This window comes from Rhinatrema bivittatum, chromosome 8 (genome assembly GCF_901001135.1).
Source record: "Rhinatrema bivittatum chromosome 8, aRhiBiv1.1, whole genome shotgun sequence".
NCBI classification, from domain to species: Eukaryota; Metazoa; Chordata; class Amphibia; order Gymnophiona; family Rhinatrematidae; genus Rhinatrema; species Rhinatrema bivittatum.
In genome coordinates this window covers 238,872,577-238,891,791 of record NC_042622.1, presented here as the reverse complement: position 1 = coordinate 238,891,791, position 19,215 = coordinate 238,872,577, and the positions used below count along the sequence as shown (strand labels likewise).

Genomic DNA, 19,215 nt, shown 5'->3' with positions numbered 1-19,215 from the left:
TGGGTAGAGAGGGGAGTTAGGTCAGGGAGAGAAGGAGGAGGAAAAGAGAGACAGATAGAGAAGGCAGATATAAAAAGATGTAGAGAGAAAGAGAACAGAGACTGATTTGCAGCCAGAAAGGCATTGGCTGCAGTCCTGATTGCAGAGAGTGAGAGAGAGGAGGGGCAGGGGGTGATCTAGCTAGAGGAAGGCTCAGGGAAGGAACCACAGCCCCAGCTGGAGAGGATGGCAGCAAGTCAGGAGTTTCTGAGGAGCCTGAGGAAGGTCTGCCTCTGTGCCTCCCATGACTCGGTATGTGTGCCCACCTCTCTCACTAACCTCTTCTCTTTATGCCTGCGAGCAAGACTGGGACAGGGCAGAACCACACATGCCTGGTTCCAACATTTGGCTAACTTCTGAGTCACCGGAGGCTAGAGACATTCAGATAGCTCATGTGCCACCGTCCTAAGGGTGTGCTGGGACTGGAGGAGAATATGGGTGCAGGAGGAGGGAATATGGGCGCATGCACGTTTTTCCTTCCCCTCCCCTCACAGGTCCACAGGCTGTCCTGTATCTACTGGCTGTAATTGCTGATGCTGTAGGTAGAGCAATTACTGACTTTAAAATAATCTTTTAGACTTGTTTAATTATCTTTAACCACGTGGCCCAGGTGATACCACGCGAAAAATCTCATCCTTCCACAGTGATTTATCCTTCCTCCCTTTCTCTCTCCCCAGCTGTTTCTCTCTCCTGTCTGTCTCCTTGTCTTTATCTTTCTCGCTTTTCTTCTTTTTCTCATACTGTTCACCTCTCTCTCTTTCTCCATTTCTCTCCCTCTCTGCTGTCCTATGCCTTTCATCCCTTCTCCTAATACGGCATGGTCAGTGGGTCTGGAGTCCCAGCTCGCCATCGGTAGAGGTTACAAGTGCTGCCTTCCTCCAAGCATGGGCCCTCTCTCTGGCTTGAGGCTCCCACATGAATGTCTCTTTGTTGTTTACTGTTCCCGTCTCCCTGTCTGGGCTCCAGAGCCAGGACTGGAGTAAGTACGATGAGAAGCTGATGCAAGCTGTGGATTATAACGACCCTCCGAGGGTGTCCTCACTGCTCAGGAAGAAGAACCTGGTACCCACCAAGCTCGACTCGGAGGGCAAAGCTGCGTAAGTTCTCTTCCCCCACATCCCGTCCCTTGCCATTCTCTCTGATAGCCTGTGTAGTTAACTTTCCCCAGATCAGCACGGATGCTAAGGTTCCTTGCCATGCATGCTAAACCATTTTAATATTCATAAGCTACTGTGTATGCATTTGCATGTGACTTAGCTCAGGAATGTTTTACTTGCGTTGTACCATATTGTCAACACTCATGAGCATTTCCAACACGGTATGTTAATTCAGCATTTAACACATTATTACATTACTGCAGCTTAATAAATAGGCCCTATTGTAACACAGTACTTGATGGCAGAGAAAGACCAACTGACCCATCCAGTCTTCCCAGTTATCTCTGTCCACACTAATAAGGATATATCCCAGCTATCAGCCATAGAGATGGCCACATGTAAGATCCTACTCCTTATAATTTATTAATAGTAATAATTTATTATTGGTATTCTACTACCTTTTGTGACACTTCAAAATGGAACACATTCAGTTACTTTTGGTATTTCCCTTTCCCTAGAGGGTTTACAATCTAAGAGGATTATTTATTAAAGTTTTTTCCTCATTTTACATCTATGGGAAAAATGCTTAGTAAATAGGGCTGTAAGTTTGTACCTGGCTAAATTCCTGGCTTCCCAGGTTCGCACTCTAACCATTAGGTGAATGTATATAGCCACGTGTTTTGTGCACATGGTATATACACCTAGGATATTGCATACCTGCAATGTACAATGTACCTTCGTCACCTGCATGAGGCACATGAAGCAGATATGGACTGGAGACCCAGTGTGCCAGAGTGATGCTCTGTTAGGGTTGCCAACTGGCTCCAGATTTTCAGGACAGTTTGATCCAGTCTTGGTTTTACTCCCCTGCATGCAGGCACTTATAGTCTTGCTTTTCTTAGGGAATACAATAGGGAAATCAGAATAAGTTCCAGAATGCAATGGGGCAAAACCAGGACTGGATCAACCTGTCCTGAAAATCTGGAGCCAGCTGGCAACCCTATGCTCTGTCTCTGGCCTGGTGTCAATGCTGCTGCTGCTGGTGTCTGGCTATTGACAGGTTTCACTTGGCGGCAATGAGAGGGAACCTGGAATGCATGGAAGTGATTCTTGCTCACAGGGCGGACATGATGGTCACCGATAGCTCAGGTAAGAAACACCAGCTCAAGGTAAGCGTTTCCACCAGTCTCCTGTGAACACATTAATGCCGCTAGTCCCTGTCCCAGGTGATGCCCACTGTTGAGCTGCAACAGAATCAGAAAGTTCACTGCCGTCTTAGAACAATCCCCAATTGGATGCTCACATACCAAAATCCAACATCATGGCTGGCTCCAGTGCCACACACTGCCATGTAGAGGGACCTGAGTTAGGTTCTTGAACTGGGTCCTCAGCTCCAGTTGGACCAGGGCTTGGAATGCTGCGGAGGAAGCATTCACAGCCCCTGGGGGAGGAGAAGGATTTACAGTCACCTCACAATGGCGACACCTAGAGGCTGGATTCAGGGCCTGTGATTGACCCTGGCTGAGCACTGTTGCTACAATGACGGGGCTAAGCGAGTTGGAAGGGGGAGAATCAAATAGATGCAAATAAAAGCTTGTGACACCAGATCCAGGTTCCAATTAAGCTGGAATCCCAAAGAAGCACGAGGATACTGCTGGGGGGAAAAATCCAGAATCCCTATCTAATTAATTGGTAATGTTGGCAGAACGGCGAGGGATTTGTGTCTCACTTTTTACAGAGGAGGAAGTTGGCACAGGCACTGCTTTCACTGTATCTGTCCTGTGGTTTACTTTTCCACCAAGCTCTGTCTGCGTGTGCCCTGATATGGCTGTCTTGTTACTCCCCAGGCCTCAATGTTCTGCATCTGGCAGCCAAGCATGGCCACCCTCCATGTGTCAGGAGACTGCTTCAGGTAAGCTGAGTTCATGGCCACCCTCCATGTGTCAGGAGACTGCTCTAGGTAAGCTGAGTTCATGGCCACCCTCCATGTGTCAGGAGACTGCTTCAGGTAAGCTGAGTTCATGGCCACCCTCCATGTGTCAGGAGACTGCTTCAGGTAAGCTGAGTTCATGGCCACCCTCCATGTGTCAGGAGACTGCTCTAGGTAAGCTGAGTTCATGGCCACTCTCCATGTGTCAGGAGACTGCTCCCGGTAAGCTGAGTGCATTGCCACCCTCAGTGTGTCAGGAGACTGCTCCAAATACATGGCCACCCTCCAGGTAAGTGCATGGCTAGTCTGAGCGTGTCAGGAGGCTGCTCAGTGGCGGCTCCAGAAATATTTTTATGGGGAGGCATAGATAGGGCACAGTGAAGTAAAGGATGGGCAAGCACCAACTGCCTTTCCCTCCAACAGCCAGACTGGTGGGGGCAGCTGAGGAGGTTAAGCTCCTTTTCGGGGGGGGTTGCCCTTCTGCCCCCCTCCCCAGGAGCTACCCCTGAGACTGCTCCAGGTAAACTGAGTGCATGGCTAAAGGTTGGTGTGGTAGATAATATACTGGTAGTAATATGTGGCCAGAATACAGCAAATAATGCACTACACAGTGACATACTGTACCTTAGTTTTTCTATAATTAACTGTAATTTGCTGTTCTTAGACCTTTCCAGCTAAGCTCAGAGGTCACCTGCTGTTAGCACAGAATACAGCAGCAAGCATAGACATATGGGAATGACAAACATTTCCCATTTCCCTGCGTTAGTCCAGTTATGCAGCAGAGGGCTTCCAGGTTCTGCTCATAGCACCAGAGGTATTAAGCATTGTTCCCATAGGCCCAAAATGGGAACAAAACCCTTTTTAGTGCATCAGTTCCTTTATTAGTTCCTTTTTAAATTATTCTCACTGCACGGTGACAGTGAAATAGGAGGGCTGTCTCTGCAGAGGTCGCCCGGCCGTGGCCAGGGAGAATATTAGGATCTCAAGGCGGACTCTTGTCTAAGACTGTGCCTCCATCAGGCCAATCCTAGCAGGATGATAGCGAGGCTGGTACAGGAGGTAAAAGATGTGGTAACCTCTCTCTGTGGGTATTTTATTTTTCAGGAAGCCTGCCCGGTCAATGTGGCGGACTGCGATGGGAGGACAGCTTTACACCATGCAGGTTGGCAGAAACATTGAACTCTGAACAGAAGAGAGAGAGAGAGAAAACTGTAAAATAATATTATATATTACAGTATGTTGCACCCCCTGCACATGATGAAATAGACATATGGCCTCTTGGAAGGCCTAATTTATATATAGTGTCACAGTGTTGATGTTACAGGTGCGAAAGACCAATGAAAGCAAACTCAAGCTGGCACCGACAGCCACTTCCATGGGCACAGCACCCAGTTGTAAAGGATGGATGCCCCATCGAGGCACCTGCCAACCTGGTAGTTATCAGTGTTTGCCCCCCCCCCCCCCGATGGCTCCTGAGCTCCAGCGGTTGGCTTTCACTGGGATAGACTGAGAATGGATCTGGGAAGCATGATTTTGCTTGGCTCACTTAAGTTCCCCCCTCAGTCTCCCAAATCTCTCTTGCTCCCACCCTATGGGGATCTCATGCTGCTGCTGAATCTCTGCAAGCAGCCCATGGAGCTGTCAAAGAGCTCTGGTGAGCATGAGGAAAACTCTGATAGAAATAATCCTAGATTTTGAATGAGATCCTTGCATGGGCTCAGAGACCTACAGAGGCCTGGGATTCCGCCTGCCACTGATTCTGTTTTCAATATATTCTCTTTCTTTTCTCCTTCCATCATCTTCCTTGTGCCTTCTCACTCTCCCTCCCTCTTCTCTTTCCCTTTCTCATGCTTTCTTCCTCCTTTCATGTTCATCTTGGGCTGTCTCGCTCATGGATTGGCCCACTGGACCTCCCTGGTGTCACTCCTTAGCTCTGAGCGGCTGCATCTCGTGCACAGAGCTCCTGTGTGATTTCAAGGCAGCGCTGAACAGCAAAGACCGAGTAAGAATCCTTTAGGACTTTAAAAAATAAAGTTATGCCTAAGTAACTGCTGTCGAAGCAGCAAGAGGGCAGGCTTCTGCTAGTTCTCGGTATAATGTGTTCTTGTTTCGTTACAAGAGAAACCTTTGGAAACTGGAAAAATAATCCAAGGACAGATGCATTTAGACTGCTGGGGTGTTGACTGTACTGGCAGATTCTTGGTGAGGTACAAGGAAAGAAGGGAGCAGGTCTTATTTCAGAAAAATAACGGCTCCCACATCGCTTCCTCTTCTGTTCCTTTCTCTTCTTTTTTTTGTTAGGATCTGTTTGTCCGATCTCCTGGCTGCATCATCTTCCTAGAGATGCCCTCATGGAGTGAGGCAAAGGAGAACTTTCTACACTTACAGTGTTTACAGTGGCAGAGACCCCGCTCAGTCTTGTGTTTGAAAATCTAACATGTTAAATAGTTTAAGAAATATCGCCTGGGGAATATCAGCTGCTAGGCTCAGAGAATCAAGAGCAAAAGCTTCCTCTCCCTTGGTTCTCTGCCTTCAAATGCTGTTGAGTTCAGAGAGAGGTCTCTGGTTTCAGCCTTCCCGAGCTTTGCAATCCCCTTGCCACCCTATCTTTTCTCTTCTCCTTTCCTTCTTGTCACCATTATTCTCTCTGTCCGTATGGCTTACTTTCTCTCTCTGTAGGATGGATCCACCCCTTTGATTCTTGCAGCCCAGATGAGCCATTCAGAGTTATGTCATTATCTGCTGCATAGAGGAGCCAAAGTGAATGCTAGAGATCTTCAGGGTCGGTGAGTTCCATCATAAAGAAGCATGTGGGCCCCAGAAGGTACGTGAAGCATAAAGGAATCCTCCTATTAGGATTCCCTGGAGCACAGACGATCCCTCCCTTCTGTAAAGAGGGAAAAGATCATGTCTGCAGATGGTTAAAGGCCAGAGGGCCAACCATGGTTTGTACAGCAGGTCCTGCATCTCCTGTCACACTGGACCTTAAACATGTGCACTTGTGTTTTAGAACAGCACTGATGTTGGCCTGTGAGAATGACAGTGTGGAGACAGTGGAGGTCCTGGTCCACAGTGGAGCCAGAGTGAGCATTGTGGACTCCCTTGGACATGATGCAGTTCACTACAGCATTGCTTCAGGAAATGCCCTTATCCAGCATTTCCTGCAGGACACATCCCATCGGAAGTCCTGGGCTAGCGGTAAGTAAAAACCATGTCTGTTTTTGTCAGAATGGTGTCCTTATTTATTTATTTTGAAAATTTGTATTCCACTAATCCACAGATATCAGTGAATAACAAACTCACATGCATAACAGAGTACAGCAATAATTTAAAAACAAAATAAAAATAATGTACAGTTACAGTAAAACAATCAGTATATAAAACTTAACACATCAGGAAAAACACACAACACTGTGACACTTATACCATCTGCAGACTTCAGTCTAAGCTGGACATCCTTAAAGCAATGATTCTTCAAAGTTATTAGAACCCATGATCGTTAGGGAAAGAAGAATGCACTTTAGTAACCTAATCCCTGACATCAGAACATCAATCAAAATAATAAGTACAAAGTCATGTTATTTGGCAATCAAGTGGACATAATATGGAGACCCTATACTTTTGGGTTAATATACATATTAATAGCACATACAGGCTACTGAAGATAATTTTTAGCATATGTGCTAAAAACAATTAGTACGATACACTTTAAGTGACATTTAAGCCTGGAAGTTAACAGGTTGATTTTAAATGCATTCCTTGCACAAAAATGCCTACAGTTTTAGGCCGTGCACAAGCAATATGGACTTTAAAAAGCCACAAAATGCACACGTATGGACCTGTGCGCATATAAGGAATAAGGGGGCAGAATAGGGGCGGCGTATAGGTGAGGCATGTGTGTTCCGGGATGGGGCTGTTACGCTTGCCGGCCGCGGCAGCCCCGCGGCGCGGCCCTCTCACCTTTTCAGACGGACTCCAGTTCCTGACTCCTCTTCCCTGGTGGCAATGGGCCGCCAGCTCTGACCTCGGGTTCCCTCCAGTGCCTCTGGCCCTGCCATGCTACCCAGTGTTGCCAGCCAAGATGTCCCTGCTCATCAGGCCTCTCCGCGTGGCCTGCAGAGAGACGCCGCCATCAGCACCATGCCTCTTCCTAGGTGTGCACGCGCATCACTTGTTCTTTTACAGGGCCCGCGGCGGGAACCTGGCCGCGAACCCGGATGCTGACATCAGACTCTTAAGCGTATAAAAGCTCAGGCCTCGCTCTATAGCATTGCCTTTGCAACAGGTCTCTTTGTACTCCGAGTACTCGTTGCTGATCTGAGAATCGTCTCTTTGTTGTGTTCCTGTTTCCTGTGGTTCTCGGTTCCTGTTCTCCTTGTTCCTGTTTCGTCTATGTGTTGGACTGACTCTTTGGATTTGACCACCGCTATGCCTGACTACTCTTCAGCCTCTCTCCAGCCCCTGACCTTTGCTACACCTGACTACTCTTCAGCTTCTCTCCAGCCCTGGACCTTAGCTACGCCTAACCACGCCTGCCTTCTCCTTGTCCTGACCATTGCATTGATTGACCATGCCTGCCTTCTCCGTGCCCTGACTGTTGCCTTGATTGACTACGCCTGCCTTCGCCATGTCCAGACCCTTGCTTTGAACGACTAATGCTACAGACTTTCCTGTGTCCAGTGCTCTACATTGCTTGCCACAACTTCCTCTTGCTGCTGGCTCTGATCTTCGCCTGTCAGTAACGCCTCCCCTCGCCTGTCCTCTGGACTTACAAGGCTTAGGCCTTCTTTTGCTTAATCACCTCCAGTTACTTATTGTTCCTTTGGTGCCTGAGTTCTAGTACCAAATCCTGTCCAGGATAAGACTACACCATCTACTGGCTGCTGTCTCTGGGCTGAATCACCTTCTATCTCTAGCTAACCTCGAGGCCCACCTAAGTCCTGCCGGCCCCAGCACCCAAATGCTCAACCCGAGGGGAACGAAGGCTGGTACAGGTGAAGCTTCAGCTCACTCCACCTGCTGACGGTGGGGACCCGTAGGTCCTTGCCTACAGGTTGCGTCAACCCCACCTCAGCCCAAGGGTCCACCTCCGTTGCGACAGATTGCAAAGGCCATGGACTCGGTGGAGCCGTGTGCCATCCAGGCCATCCCAGGCCTGGCATCCAAGGTACAAGAACAGCAGCAGTTCCTTGAGGCATTGGCCTCCTCCATGGATCGCCTTCACACCCGGCTTAATGCCGCGGGCGGCAAGCGTAACAGCCCCATCCCGGAACACACATGCCTCACCTATACGCCGCCCCTATTCTGCCCCCTTATTCCTTATATGCGCACAGGTCCATATGTGTGCATTTTGTGGCTTTTTTAAGTCCACGTTGCTTGTGCACGGCCTAAATATGCCCCCACGTTTCAATGGCGACTCCAGACTCTGCAGAGGGTTTATAAACCAATGCTACATGCAATTTGCTCTGCAGCCTTCCGTCTTCTAGGACGAGTTGACGAACGTCACGTTCATCCTATCCCAACTTGAAGGGAAAGTGCTGGCCTAGGCTTCTCCCCTGAGGGAACACTCAGATTCCTTGTTGAAGGAACTGGCTCAGTTTGTGGCTGTTTTCAGACAGACTTTTGATGATCCTGGGTGACATGCCGTGGCAAGCACCAGTTTACTTCACCTCCATCAAGGACAAAGAAGTCTTTTTGATTATACCTTTGAGTTTCGGACTTTGGCCTCCAAGCTCGCTTGGCAGGAAGACTGCCTCCGAGCTATCTACCTGGATGGACTCTCTCCACAGCTAAAAGATGAGTTGGCTGCACGAGAAATCCCTTCCTCTCTGGAGGACCAACGTCTTCAAGAGCATCACCGGGAGAGTCGGATGCCCAAGAAGCATTAGCGGAGCACCTGGCCACCATCTACAGACTTGCCCAATCCATCCGGGAAACTCCTTGGCCCGATGTTACGACTGTCGCTGCCCGATGTCTCCACTCCACCCTCCTTACCTCTTTGGTGACTCTTCCTGTGGTTGACGGATGTTTGGCTGCGTCTGCCTGCCGTCCTCTCCGGTGTCCACGGTCCGGCTTGGGCGCTGCCTCCTGCCATGCTGTCCAGTTGCCTTAGGGCGTGCGCACCGCGTGGCTCTGCTTCAAGTACCTTCTTTGGCGCGAACCTCAGGGGCGTCCCCCTGTAATGACATCACGCATCCCGAATACAGATAGCCTACGCGATTGCTAGCCATCGAGTTAGCAAAGGTTTCTATCGGATGGGATTCGCTCTCCGTACCTAGCTACTCTGCCTCCACCTTGGACTACTCTATTTGGGGTACCCGCTCCCCAAGGGCCTCTCTCTCTTCTCTTTCAGGTCGCTGTCTGGAACCGGTACTCTCTCCTCGAGGGCCCATGTTCCTGGACTTCTCTTCTGCCTGGAAGACACCGCTGCCTATACCATCAGTGAGTTACCATCTACTTCTCTCAGAGTCCCCAGACTGGCCTCACACTGCGGATCCGCCATGTTCCTGATGACGTAAGGGCGTGCGCGCTCCAGAGTTTGTACTGGGAAGGGCGCGAACCTCGGGGGCGTCCCCCTCAGGTGACGTCATCAGCTTCTAACTTAAAAGGTCTTTGCTTGCAACTACGAATCGAGATAGCAAGGGGAATTATTTCTCTACGGCTCTGCCTCCACGAACTTACCAAGGGGAATCCGCTCCTCGGGGGGCCCCGCTCTCTCTTCTTGATTTCAGACTGCTAAGACAGGATCCGGTACTCACTCCTCGAGGGCCTATGTCCCTGAATGCTCAGAATGCTCCTAACTGCCTGGAAGCGATCACAGACGTGAACACTGTGAGTTCTATTACAGATAGGAACTGGTACTCGCTCCACGAGGGCCTATGTTCCTAATCTCGGAAGACTTTCTTCTGTCTAAGACATTATCGCAGGTACGGAGATCGTGAGTTATTATTGCAAATAAAAGACAGGAACTGGTACTTGCTCCACGAGGACCCATGTTCCTAAAACCCTTCAAAACTCTCTTCTATCTCAGAAGCTATCGCATACCTATATCTTGTGAATTATATGTTCCTAAAACTCTATGTTCCTAAAACCCTCCAAAGACTCTCTTCTATTCCAGAAGACATCTCATACACAGATATTGTTAGTTCCTATTCCAGACTGCATATAGGAACCAATACTCGCCTACTGCTCCTGTTCCTGAATATACTGAAGACTCTGTTGCATAGAAGCCATTACAGATATCTACAATTTTGAGTGTATCACCTACTACTGGTTATGTATCCAGCATACCCTGTCTACTCACTACCTATAGTCTCTCTCTAAAGCTCAGCAACCCAGAGATCGCAACTCCAGTATCTGAGGGACTTCAGCCCTGCTGGGCACATCAGCTCACTACTGCCACCTATGATGGTTCTACTTCTTGTCTAATTAAGAACTATCTGTGTTTGTCTCCATACTCCAGCCAGGCCGGTGGTCCCTCTCAGGATACCCCCTTTCTTTTAGTGCCCCCCAGCACACTCTAACGGGGAAACTAAAAGAAAGAGGCCACAGGTTTCCCTGTGACACTAAACCCACTCTACCACTTACCTGCAGGCAGTCCACCTTGGTTCTGTTGCTTGAGTTCCATTCTAGAATCTTCAGGTCCTTCAGCCTTCTGAGAGCTAAAGCCAGCAGATGCTCACTGCTTGCTGCCCTCCTGTGAAATGACACTGAGCCCAGGCAGCTCTGCCTTTTATAAGCCTCCTGCTGTCATTATGACCTCACTGGCTGGTGGGAGAGACCATTTGAGGATGATGGAGGCAGAGGAAGAGACTGGGAGGCAGAAGGGACCTATTTTCAAGACCCAGGAAGGGGGCGGGGCAGCAAAAGGCTGCCCCACCTCCCTAAAGGAGAAGAGAACAAAAAGGGATTTTCTTTCCCCCAGGCACATTCTAGCGGGGGCACTAAAAGAAAGTGGCCACAGGTTCCCCTGTGACCTAAACCCACCCTTCACCACTACACCACTTACCTGCAGGTAGTCCACCTTGGTTCTGTTGCTTGAGTTCCATTCTAGAATCTTCAGGTCCTTCAGTCTTCTGAGAGCCAAAGCCAGCAGAGATGCTCACTGCTTTCTGCCCTCCTGTGAAATGACACTTAGCCCAGGCAGCTCTGCCTTTTATAAGCCTCCTGCTTTCATTATGACCTCACTGGCTGGTGGAAGACCATTTGAGGATGATGGAGGGAGAGGAGGAGACTGGGAGGGAGGAGGAACCTATTTTCAAGACCCAGGAAGGGGGCGGGGCAGCCAAAGGCTGCCCCACCTCCCTAAAGGAAAAGAGAACAAAAAGGGATTTTCTTTCCCCCAGACACATTCTAGGGGGCACTAAAAGAAAGTGGCCACAGGTTCCCCTGTCACCTAAACCCACCCTTCACCACTTACCTGCAGGTAGTCCACCTTGGTTCTGTTGCTTGAATTCCTTTCTAGAATCTTCAGGTCCTTCAGTCTTCTGAGAGCCAAAGCCAGCAGATGCTCACTGCTTGCTGCCCTCCTGTGAAATGACACTGAGCCCAGGCAGCTCTGCCTTTTATAAGCCTCCTGCTGTCATTATGACCTCACTGGCTGGTGGGAGAGACCATTTGAGGATGATGGAGGCAGAGGAGGAGACTGGGAGGGAGGACGGACCTATTTTCAAGACCCAGGAAGGGGGGCGGGGCAGCAAAAGGCTGCCCCACCTCCCTAAAAGAAAAGAGAACAAAAAGGGATTTTCTTTCCCCCAGGCACATTCTAGTGGGGGCACTAAAAGAAAGAGGCCACAGGTTCCCCTGTGACTAAACCCACTCTTCACCACTACACCACTTACCTGCAGGTTGTCCACCTTGGTTCTGTTGCTTGAGTTCCATTCTAGAATCTTCAGGTCCTTCAGTCTTCTGAGAGCCAAAGCCAGCAGAGATGCTCACTGCTTGCTGCCCTCCTGTGAAATGACACTGAGCCCAGGCAGCTCTGCCTTTTATAAGCCTCCTGCTGTCATGACCTCACTGGCTGGTGGGAGAGACCATTTGAGGATGACGGAGGCAGAGGAGGAGACTGGGAGGGAGGAGGGACCTATTTTCAAGACCCAGGAAGGGGGCGGGGCAGCAAAAGGCTGCCCCACCTCCCTAAAGGAAAAGAGAAAAAGGGATTTTCTTTCCCCCAGGCACATTCTAGCGGGGCACTAAAAGAAAGTGGCCACAGGTTCCCCTGTCACCTAAACCCACCCTTCACCACTTACCTGCAGGTAGTCCACCTTGGTTCTGTTGCTTGAGTTCCTTTCTAGAATCTTCAGGTCCTTCAGTCTTCTGAGAGCCAAAGCCAGCAGAGATGCTCACTGCTTGCTGCCCTCCTGTGAAATGACACTGAGCCCAGGCAGCTCTGCCTTTTATAAGCCTCCTGCTTTCATTATGACCTCACTGGCTGGTGGGAGACCATTTGAGGATGATGGAGGCAGAGGAGGAAACTGGGAGGGAGGAGGGACCTATTTTCAAGACCCAGGAAGGGGGCGGGGCAGCAAAAGGCTGCCCCACCTCCCTAAAGGAAAAGAGAACAAAAAGGGATTTTCTTTCCCCCAGGCACATTCTAGCGGGGGCACTAAAAGAAAGTGGCCACAGGTTCCCCTGTGACCTAAACCCACCCTTCACCACTACACCACTTACCTGCAGGTAGTCCACCTTGGTTTTGTTGCCTGAGTTCCATTCTAGAACCTTCAGGTCCTTCAGTCTTCTGAGAGCCAAAGCCAGCAGAGATGCTCACTGCTTGCTGCCCTCCTGTGAAATGACACTGAGCCCAGGCAGCTCTGCATTTTATAAGCCTCCTACTGTCATTATGACCTCACTGGCTGGTGGGAGAGACCATTTGAGGCTGATGGAGGCAGAGGAGGAGACTGGGATAGAGGATGGACCTATTTTCAAGACCCAGGAAGGGGGCGGGGCAGCCAAAGGCTGCCCGACCTCCCTAAAGGAAAAGAGTACAAAAAGGGATTTTCTTTCCCCCAGGCACATTCTAGCGGGGGCACTAAAAGAAACTTGCCACAGGTTCCCCTGTGACTAAACCCACTCTTCACCACTACCCCACTTACCTGCAGGTAGTCCACCTTGGTTCTGTTGCTTGAGTTCCATTCTAGAATCTTCAGGTCCTTCAGTCTTCTGAGAGCCAAAGCCAGCAGAGATGCTCACTGCTTGCTGCCCTCCTGTGAAATGATACTGAGCCCAGGCAGCTCTGCCTTTTATAAGCATCCTGCTGTCATTATGACCTCACTGGCTGGTGGGAGAGACCATTTGAGGATGATGGAGGCAGAGGAGGAGACTGGGAGGGAGGACGGACCTATTTTCAAGACCCAGGAAGGGGGGCGGGGCAGCAAAAGGCTGCCCCACCTCCCTAAAAGAAAAGAGAACAAAAAGGGATTTTCTTTCCCCCAGGCACATTCTAGTGGGGGCACTAAAAGAAAGAGGCCACAGGTTCCCCTGTGACTAAACCCACTCTTCACCACTACACCACTTACCTGCAGGTTGTCCACCTTGGTTCTGTTGCTTGAGTTCCATTCTAGAATCTTCAGGTCCTTCAGTCTTCTGAGAGCCAAAGCCAGCAGAGATGCTCACTGCTTGCTGCCCTCCTGTGAAATGACACTGAGCCCAGGCAGCTCTGCCTTTTATAAGCCTCCTGCTGTCATGACCTCACTGGCTGGTGGGAGAGACCATTTGAGGATGACGGAGGCAGAGGAGGAGACTGGGAGGGAGGAGGGACCTATTTTCAAGACCCAGGAAGGGGGCGGGGCAGCAAAAGGCTGCCCCACCTCCCTAAAGGAAAAGAGAAAAAGGGATTTTCTTTCCCCCAGGCACATTCTAGCGGGGCACTAAAAGAAAGTGGCCACAGGTTCCCCTGTCACCTAAACCCACCCTTCACCACTTACCTGCAGGTAGTCCACCTTGGTTCTGTTGCTTGAGTTCCTTTCTAGAATCTTCAGGTCCTTCAGTCTTCTGAGAGCCAAAGCCAGCAGAGATGCTCACTGCTTGCTGCCCTCCTGTGAAATGACACTGAGCCCAGGCAGCTCTGCCTTTTATAAGCCTCCTGCTTTCATTATGACCTCACTGGCTGGTGGGAGACCATTTGAGGATGATGGAGGCAGAGGAGGAAACTGGGAGGGAGGAGGGACCTATTTTCAAGACCCAGGAAGGGGGCGGGGCAGCAAAAGGCTGCCCCACCTCCCTAAAGGAAAAGAGAACAAAAAGGGATTTTCTTTCCCCCAGGCACATTCTAGCGGGGGCACTAAAAGAAAGTGGCCACAGGTTCCCCTGTGACCTAAACCCACCCTTCACCACTACACCACTTACCTGCAGGTAGTCCACCTTGGTTTTGTTGCCTGAGTTCCATTCTAGAACCTTCAGGTCCTTCAGTCTTCTGAGAGCCAAAGCCAGCAGAGATGCTCACTGCTTGCTGCCCTCCTGTGAAATGACACTGAGCCCAGGCAGCTCTGCATTTTATAAGCCTCCTACTGTCATTATGACCTCACTGGCTGGTGGGAGAGACCATTTGAGGCTGATGGAGGCAGAGGAGGAGACTGGGATAGAGGATGGACCTATTTTCAAGACCCAGGAAGGGGGCGGGGCAGCCAAAGGCTGCCCGACCTCCCTAAAGGAAAAGAGTACAAAAAGGGATTTTCTTTCCCCCAGGCACATTCTAGCGGGGGCACTAAAAGAAACTTGCCACAGGTTCCCCTGTGACTAAACCCACTCTTCACCACTACCCCACTTACCTGCAGGTAGTCCACCTTGGTTCTGTTGCTTGAGTTCCATTCTAGAATCTTCAGGTCCTTCAGTCTTCTGAGAGCCAAAGCCAGCAGAGATGCTCACTGCTTGCTGCCCTCCTGTGAAATGATACTGAGCCCAGGCAGCTCTGCCTTTTATAAGCATCCTGCTGTCATTATGACCTCACTGGCTGGTGGGAGAGACCATTTGAGGATGATGGAGGCAGAGGAGGAGACTGGGAGGGAGGACGGACCTATTTTCAAGACCCAGGAAGGGGGGCGGGGCAGCAAAAGGCTGCCCCACCTCCCTAAAAGAAAAGAGAACAAAAAGGGATTTTCTTTCCCCCAGGCACATTCTAGTGGGGGCACTAAAAGAAAGAGGCCACAGGTTCCCCTGTGACTAAACCCACTCTTCACCACTACACCACTTACCTGCAGGTTGTCCACCTTGGTTCTGTTGCTTGAGTTCCATTCTAGAATCTTCAGGTCCTTCAGTCTTCTGAGAGCCAAAGCCAGCAGAGATGCTCACTGCTTGCTGCCCTCCTGTGAAATGACACTGAGCCCAGGCAGCTCTGCCTTTTATAAGCCTCCTGCTGTCATGACCTCACTGGCTGGTGGGACAGACCATTTGAGGATGACGGAGGCAGAGGAGGAGACTGGGAGGGAGGAGGGACCTATTTTCAAGACCCAGGAAGGGGGCGGGGCAGCAAAAGGCTGCCCCACCTCCCTAAAGGAAAAGAGAAAAAGGGATTTTCTTTCCCCCAGGCACATTCTAGCGGGGGCACTAAAAGAAACTTGCCACAGGTTCCCCTGTGACTAAACCCACTCTTCACCACTACCCCACTTACCTGCAGGTAGTCCACCTTGGTTCTGTTGCTTGAGTTCCATTCTAGAATCTTCAGGTCCTTCAGTCTTCTGAGAGCCAAAGCCAGCAGAGATGCTCACTGCTTGCTGCCCTCCTGTGAAATGATACTGAGCCCAGGCAGCTCTGCCTTTTATAAGCATCCTGCTGTCATTATGACCTCACTGGCTGGTGGGAGAGACCATTTGAGGATGATGGAGGCAGAGGAGGAGACTGGGAGGGAGGACGGACCTATTTTCAAGACCCAGGAAGGGGGGCGGGGCAGCAAAAGGCTGCCCCACCTCCCTAAAAGAAAAGAGAACAAAAAGGGATTTTCTTTCCCCCAGGCACATTCTAGCGGGGGCACTAAAAGAAACTTGCCACAGGTTCCCCTGTGACTAAACCCACTCTTCACCACTACCCCACTTACCTGCAGGTAGTCCACCTTGGTTCTGTTGCTTGAGTTCCATTCTAGAATCTTCAGGTCCTTCAGTCTTCTGAGAGCCAAAGCCAGCAGAGATGCTCACTGCTTGCTGCCCTCCTGTGAAATGATACTGAGCCCAGGCAGCTCTGCCTTTTATAAGCATCCTGCTGTCATTATGACCTCACTGGCTGGTGGGAGAGACCATTTGAGGATGATGGAGGCAGAGGAGGAGACTGGGAGGGAGGACGGACCTATTTTCAAGACCCAGGAAGGGGGGCGGGGCAGCAAAAGGCTGCCCCACCTCCCTAAAAGAAAAGAGAACAAAAAGGGATTTTCTTTCCCCCAGGCACATTCTAGTGGGGGCACTAAAAGAAAGAGGCCACAGGTTCCCCTGTGACTAAACCCACTCTTCACCACTACACCACTTACCTGCAGGTTGTCCACCTTGGTTCTGTTGCTTGAGTTCCATTCTAGAATCTTCAGGTCCTTCAGTCTTCTGAGAGCCAAAGCCAGCAGAGATGCTCACTGCTTGCTGCCCTCCTGTGAAATGACACTGAGCCCAGGCAGCTCTGCCTTTTATAAGCCTCCTGCTGTCATGACCTCACTGGCTGGTGGGACAGACCATTTGAGGATGACGGAGGCAGAGGAGGAGACTGGGAGGGAGGAGGGACCTATTTTCAAGACCCAGGAAGGGGGCGGGGCAGCAAAAGGCTGCCCCACCTCCCTAAAGGAAAAGAGAAAAAGGGATTTTCTTTCCCCCAGGCACATTCTAGCGGGGCACTAAAAGAAAGTGGCCACAGGTTCCCCTGTCACCTAAACCCACCCTTCACCACTTACCTGCAGGTAGTCCACCTTGGTTCTGTTGCTTGAGTTCCTTTCTAGAATCTTCAGGTCCTTCAGTCTTCTGAGAGCCAAAGCCAGCAGAGATGCTCACTGCTTGCTGCCCTCCTGTGAAATGACACTGAGCCCAGGCAGCTCTGCCTTTTATAAGCCTCCTGCTTTCATTATGACCTCACTGGCTGGTGGGAGACCATTTGAGGATGATGGAGGCAGAGGAGGAAACTGGGAGGGAGGAGAGACCTATTTTCAAGACCCAGGAAGGGGGCGGGGCAGCCAAAGGCTGCCCCACCTCCCTAAAGGAAAAGAGAACAAAAAGGGATTTTCTTTCCCCCAGGCACATTCTAGCGGGGGCACTAAAAGAAAGTGGCCACAGGTTCCCCTGTGACCTAAACCCACCCTTCACCACTACACCACTTACCTGCAGGTAGTCCACCTTGGTTTTGTTGCCTGAGTTCCATTCTAGAACCTTCAGGTCCTTCAGTCTTCTGAGAGCCAAAGCCAGCAGAGATGCTCACTGCTTGCTGCCCTCCTGTGAAATGACACTGAGCCCAGGCAGCTCTGCATTTTATAAGCCTCCTACTGTCATTATGACCTCACTGGCTGGTGGGAGAGACCATTTGAGGCTGATGGAGGCAGAGGAGGAGACTGGGATAGAGGATGGACCTATTTTCAAGACCCAGGAAGGGGGCGGGGCAGCCAAAGGCTGCCCGACCTCCCTAAAGGAAAAGAGTACAAAAAGGGATTTTCTTTCCCCCAGGCACATTCTAGCGGGGGCACTAAAAGAAACTTGCCACAGGTTCCCCTGTGACTAAACCCACTCTTCACCACTACCCCACTTACCTGCAGGTAGTCCACCTTGGTTCTGTTGCTTGAGTTCCATTCTAGAATCTTCAGGTCCTTCAGTCTTCTGAGAGCCAAAGCCAGCAGAGATGCTCACTGCTTGCTGCCCTCCTGTGAAATGATACTGAGCCCAGGCAGCTCTGCCTTTTATAAGCATCCTGCTGTCATTATGACCTCACTGGCTGGTGGGAGAGACCATTTGAGGATGATGGAGGCAGAGGAGGAGACTGGGAGGGAGGACGGACCTATTTTCAAGACCCAGGAAGGGGGGCGGGGCAGCAAAAGGCTGCCCCACCTCCCTAAAAGAAAAGAGAACAAAAAGGGATTTTCTTTCCCCCAGGCACATTCTAGTGGGGGCACTAAAAGAAAGAGGCCACAGGTTCCCCTGTGACTAAACCCACTCTTCACCACTACACCACTTACCTGCAGGTTGTCCACCTTGGTTCTGTTGCTTGAGTTCCATTCTAGAATCTTCAGGTCCTTCAGTCTTCTGAGAGCCAAAGCCAGCAGAGATGCTCACTGCTTGCTGCCCTCCTGTGAAATGACACTGAGCCCAGGCAGCTCTGCCTTTTATAAGCCTCCTGCTGTCATGACCTCACTGGCTGGTGGGACAGACCATTTGAGGATGACGGAGGCAGAGGAGGAGACTGGGAGGGAGGAGGGACCTATTTTCAAGACCCAGGAAGGGGGCGGGGCAGCAAAAGGCTGCCCCACCTCCCTAAAGGAAAAGAGAAAAAGGGATTTTCTTTCCCCCAGGCACATTCTAGCGGGGCACTAAAAGAAAGTGGCCACAGGTTCCCCTGTCACCTAAACCCACCCTTCACCACTTACCTGCAGGTAGTCCACCTTGGTTCTGTTGCTTGAGTTCCTTTCTAGAATCTTCAGGTCCTTCAGTCTTCTGAGAGCCAAAGCCAGCAGAGATGCTCACTGCTTGCTGCCCTCCTGTGAAATGACACTGAGCCCAGGCAGCTCTGCCTTTTATAAGCCTCCTGCTTTCATTATGACCTCACTGGCTGGTGGGAGACCATTTGAGGATGATGGAGGCAGAGGAGGAAACTGGGAGGGAGGAGAGACCTATTTTCAAGACCCAGGAAGGGGGCGGGGCAGCCAAAGGCTGCCCCACCTCCCTAAAGGAAAAGAGAACAAAAAGGGATTTTCTTTCCCCCAGGCACATTCTAGCGGGGGCACTAAAAGAAAGTGGCCACAGGTTCCCCTGTGACCTAAACCCACTCTTCACCACTACACCACTTAACTGCAGGCAGTCTACCTTGGTTCTGTTGCTTGAGTTCCATTCTAGAATTTTCAGGACCTTCAGTCTTCTGAGAGCCAAAGCCAGCAGAGATGCTCACTGCTTGCTGCCCTCCTGTGAAATGACACTGAGCCCAGGCAGCTCTGCCTTTTATAAGCCTCCTGCTGTCATTATGACCTCACTGGCTATTGGGAGAGAC

At 50.6% G+C, this 19,215-nt stretch overlaps 1 protein-coding gene across 1 annotated transcript in view; it reads left to right on the top strand.

The window, feature by feature from the left end:
* The first annotated feature begins 225 nt into the window (after positions 1-225).
* ANKRD24 (ankyrin repeat domain 24) overlaps positions 226-19,215 on the top strand; it is a 50,172-nt gene continuing 31,182 nt past the window's right edge. The window contains exons 1-8 of the mRNA XM_029613558.1: positions 226-291; positions 1,006-1,136; positions 2,197-2,285; positions 2,984-3,048; positions 4,171-4,228; positions 4,998-5,068; positions 5,746-5,852; positions 6,077-6,264. Coding sequence (XP_029469418.1) covers positions 226-291; positions 1,006-1,136; positions 2,197-2,285; positions 2,984-3,048; positions 4,171-4,228; positions 4,998-5,068; positions 5,746-5,852; positions 6,077-6,264 — 775 coding nt within the window. The remainder of the gene's footprint in view (positions 292-1,005; positions 1,137-2,196; positions 2,286-2,983; positions 3,049-4,170; positions 4,229-4,997; positions 5,069-5,745; positions 5,853-6,076; positions 6,265-19,215) is intronic.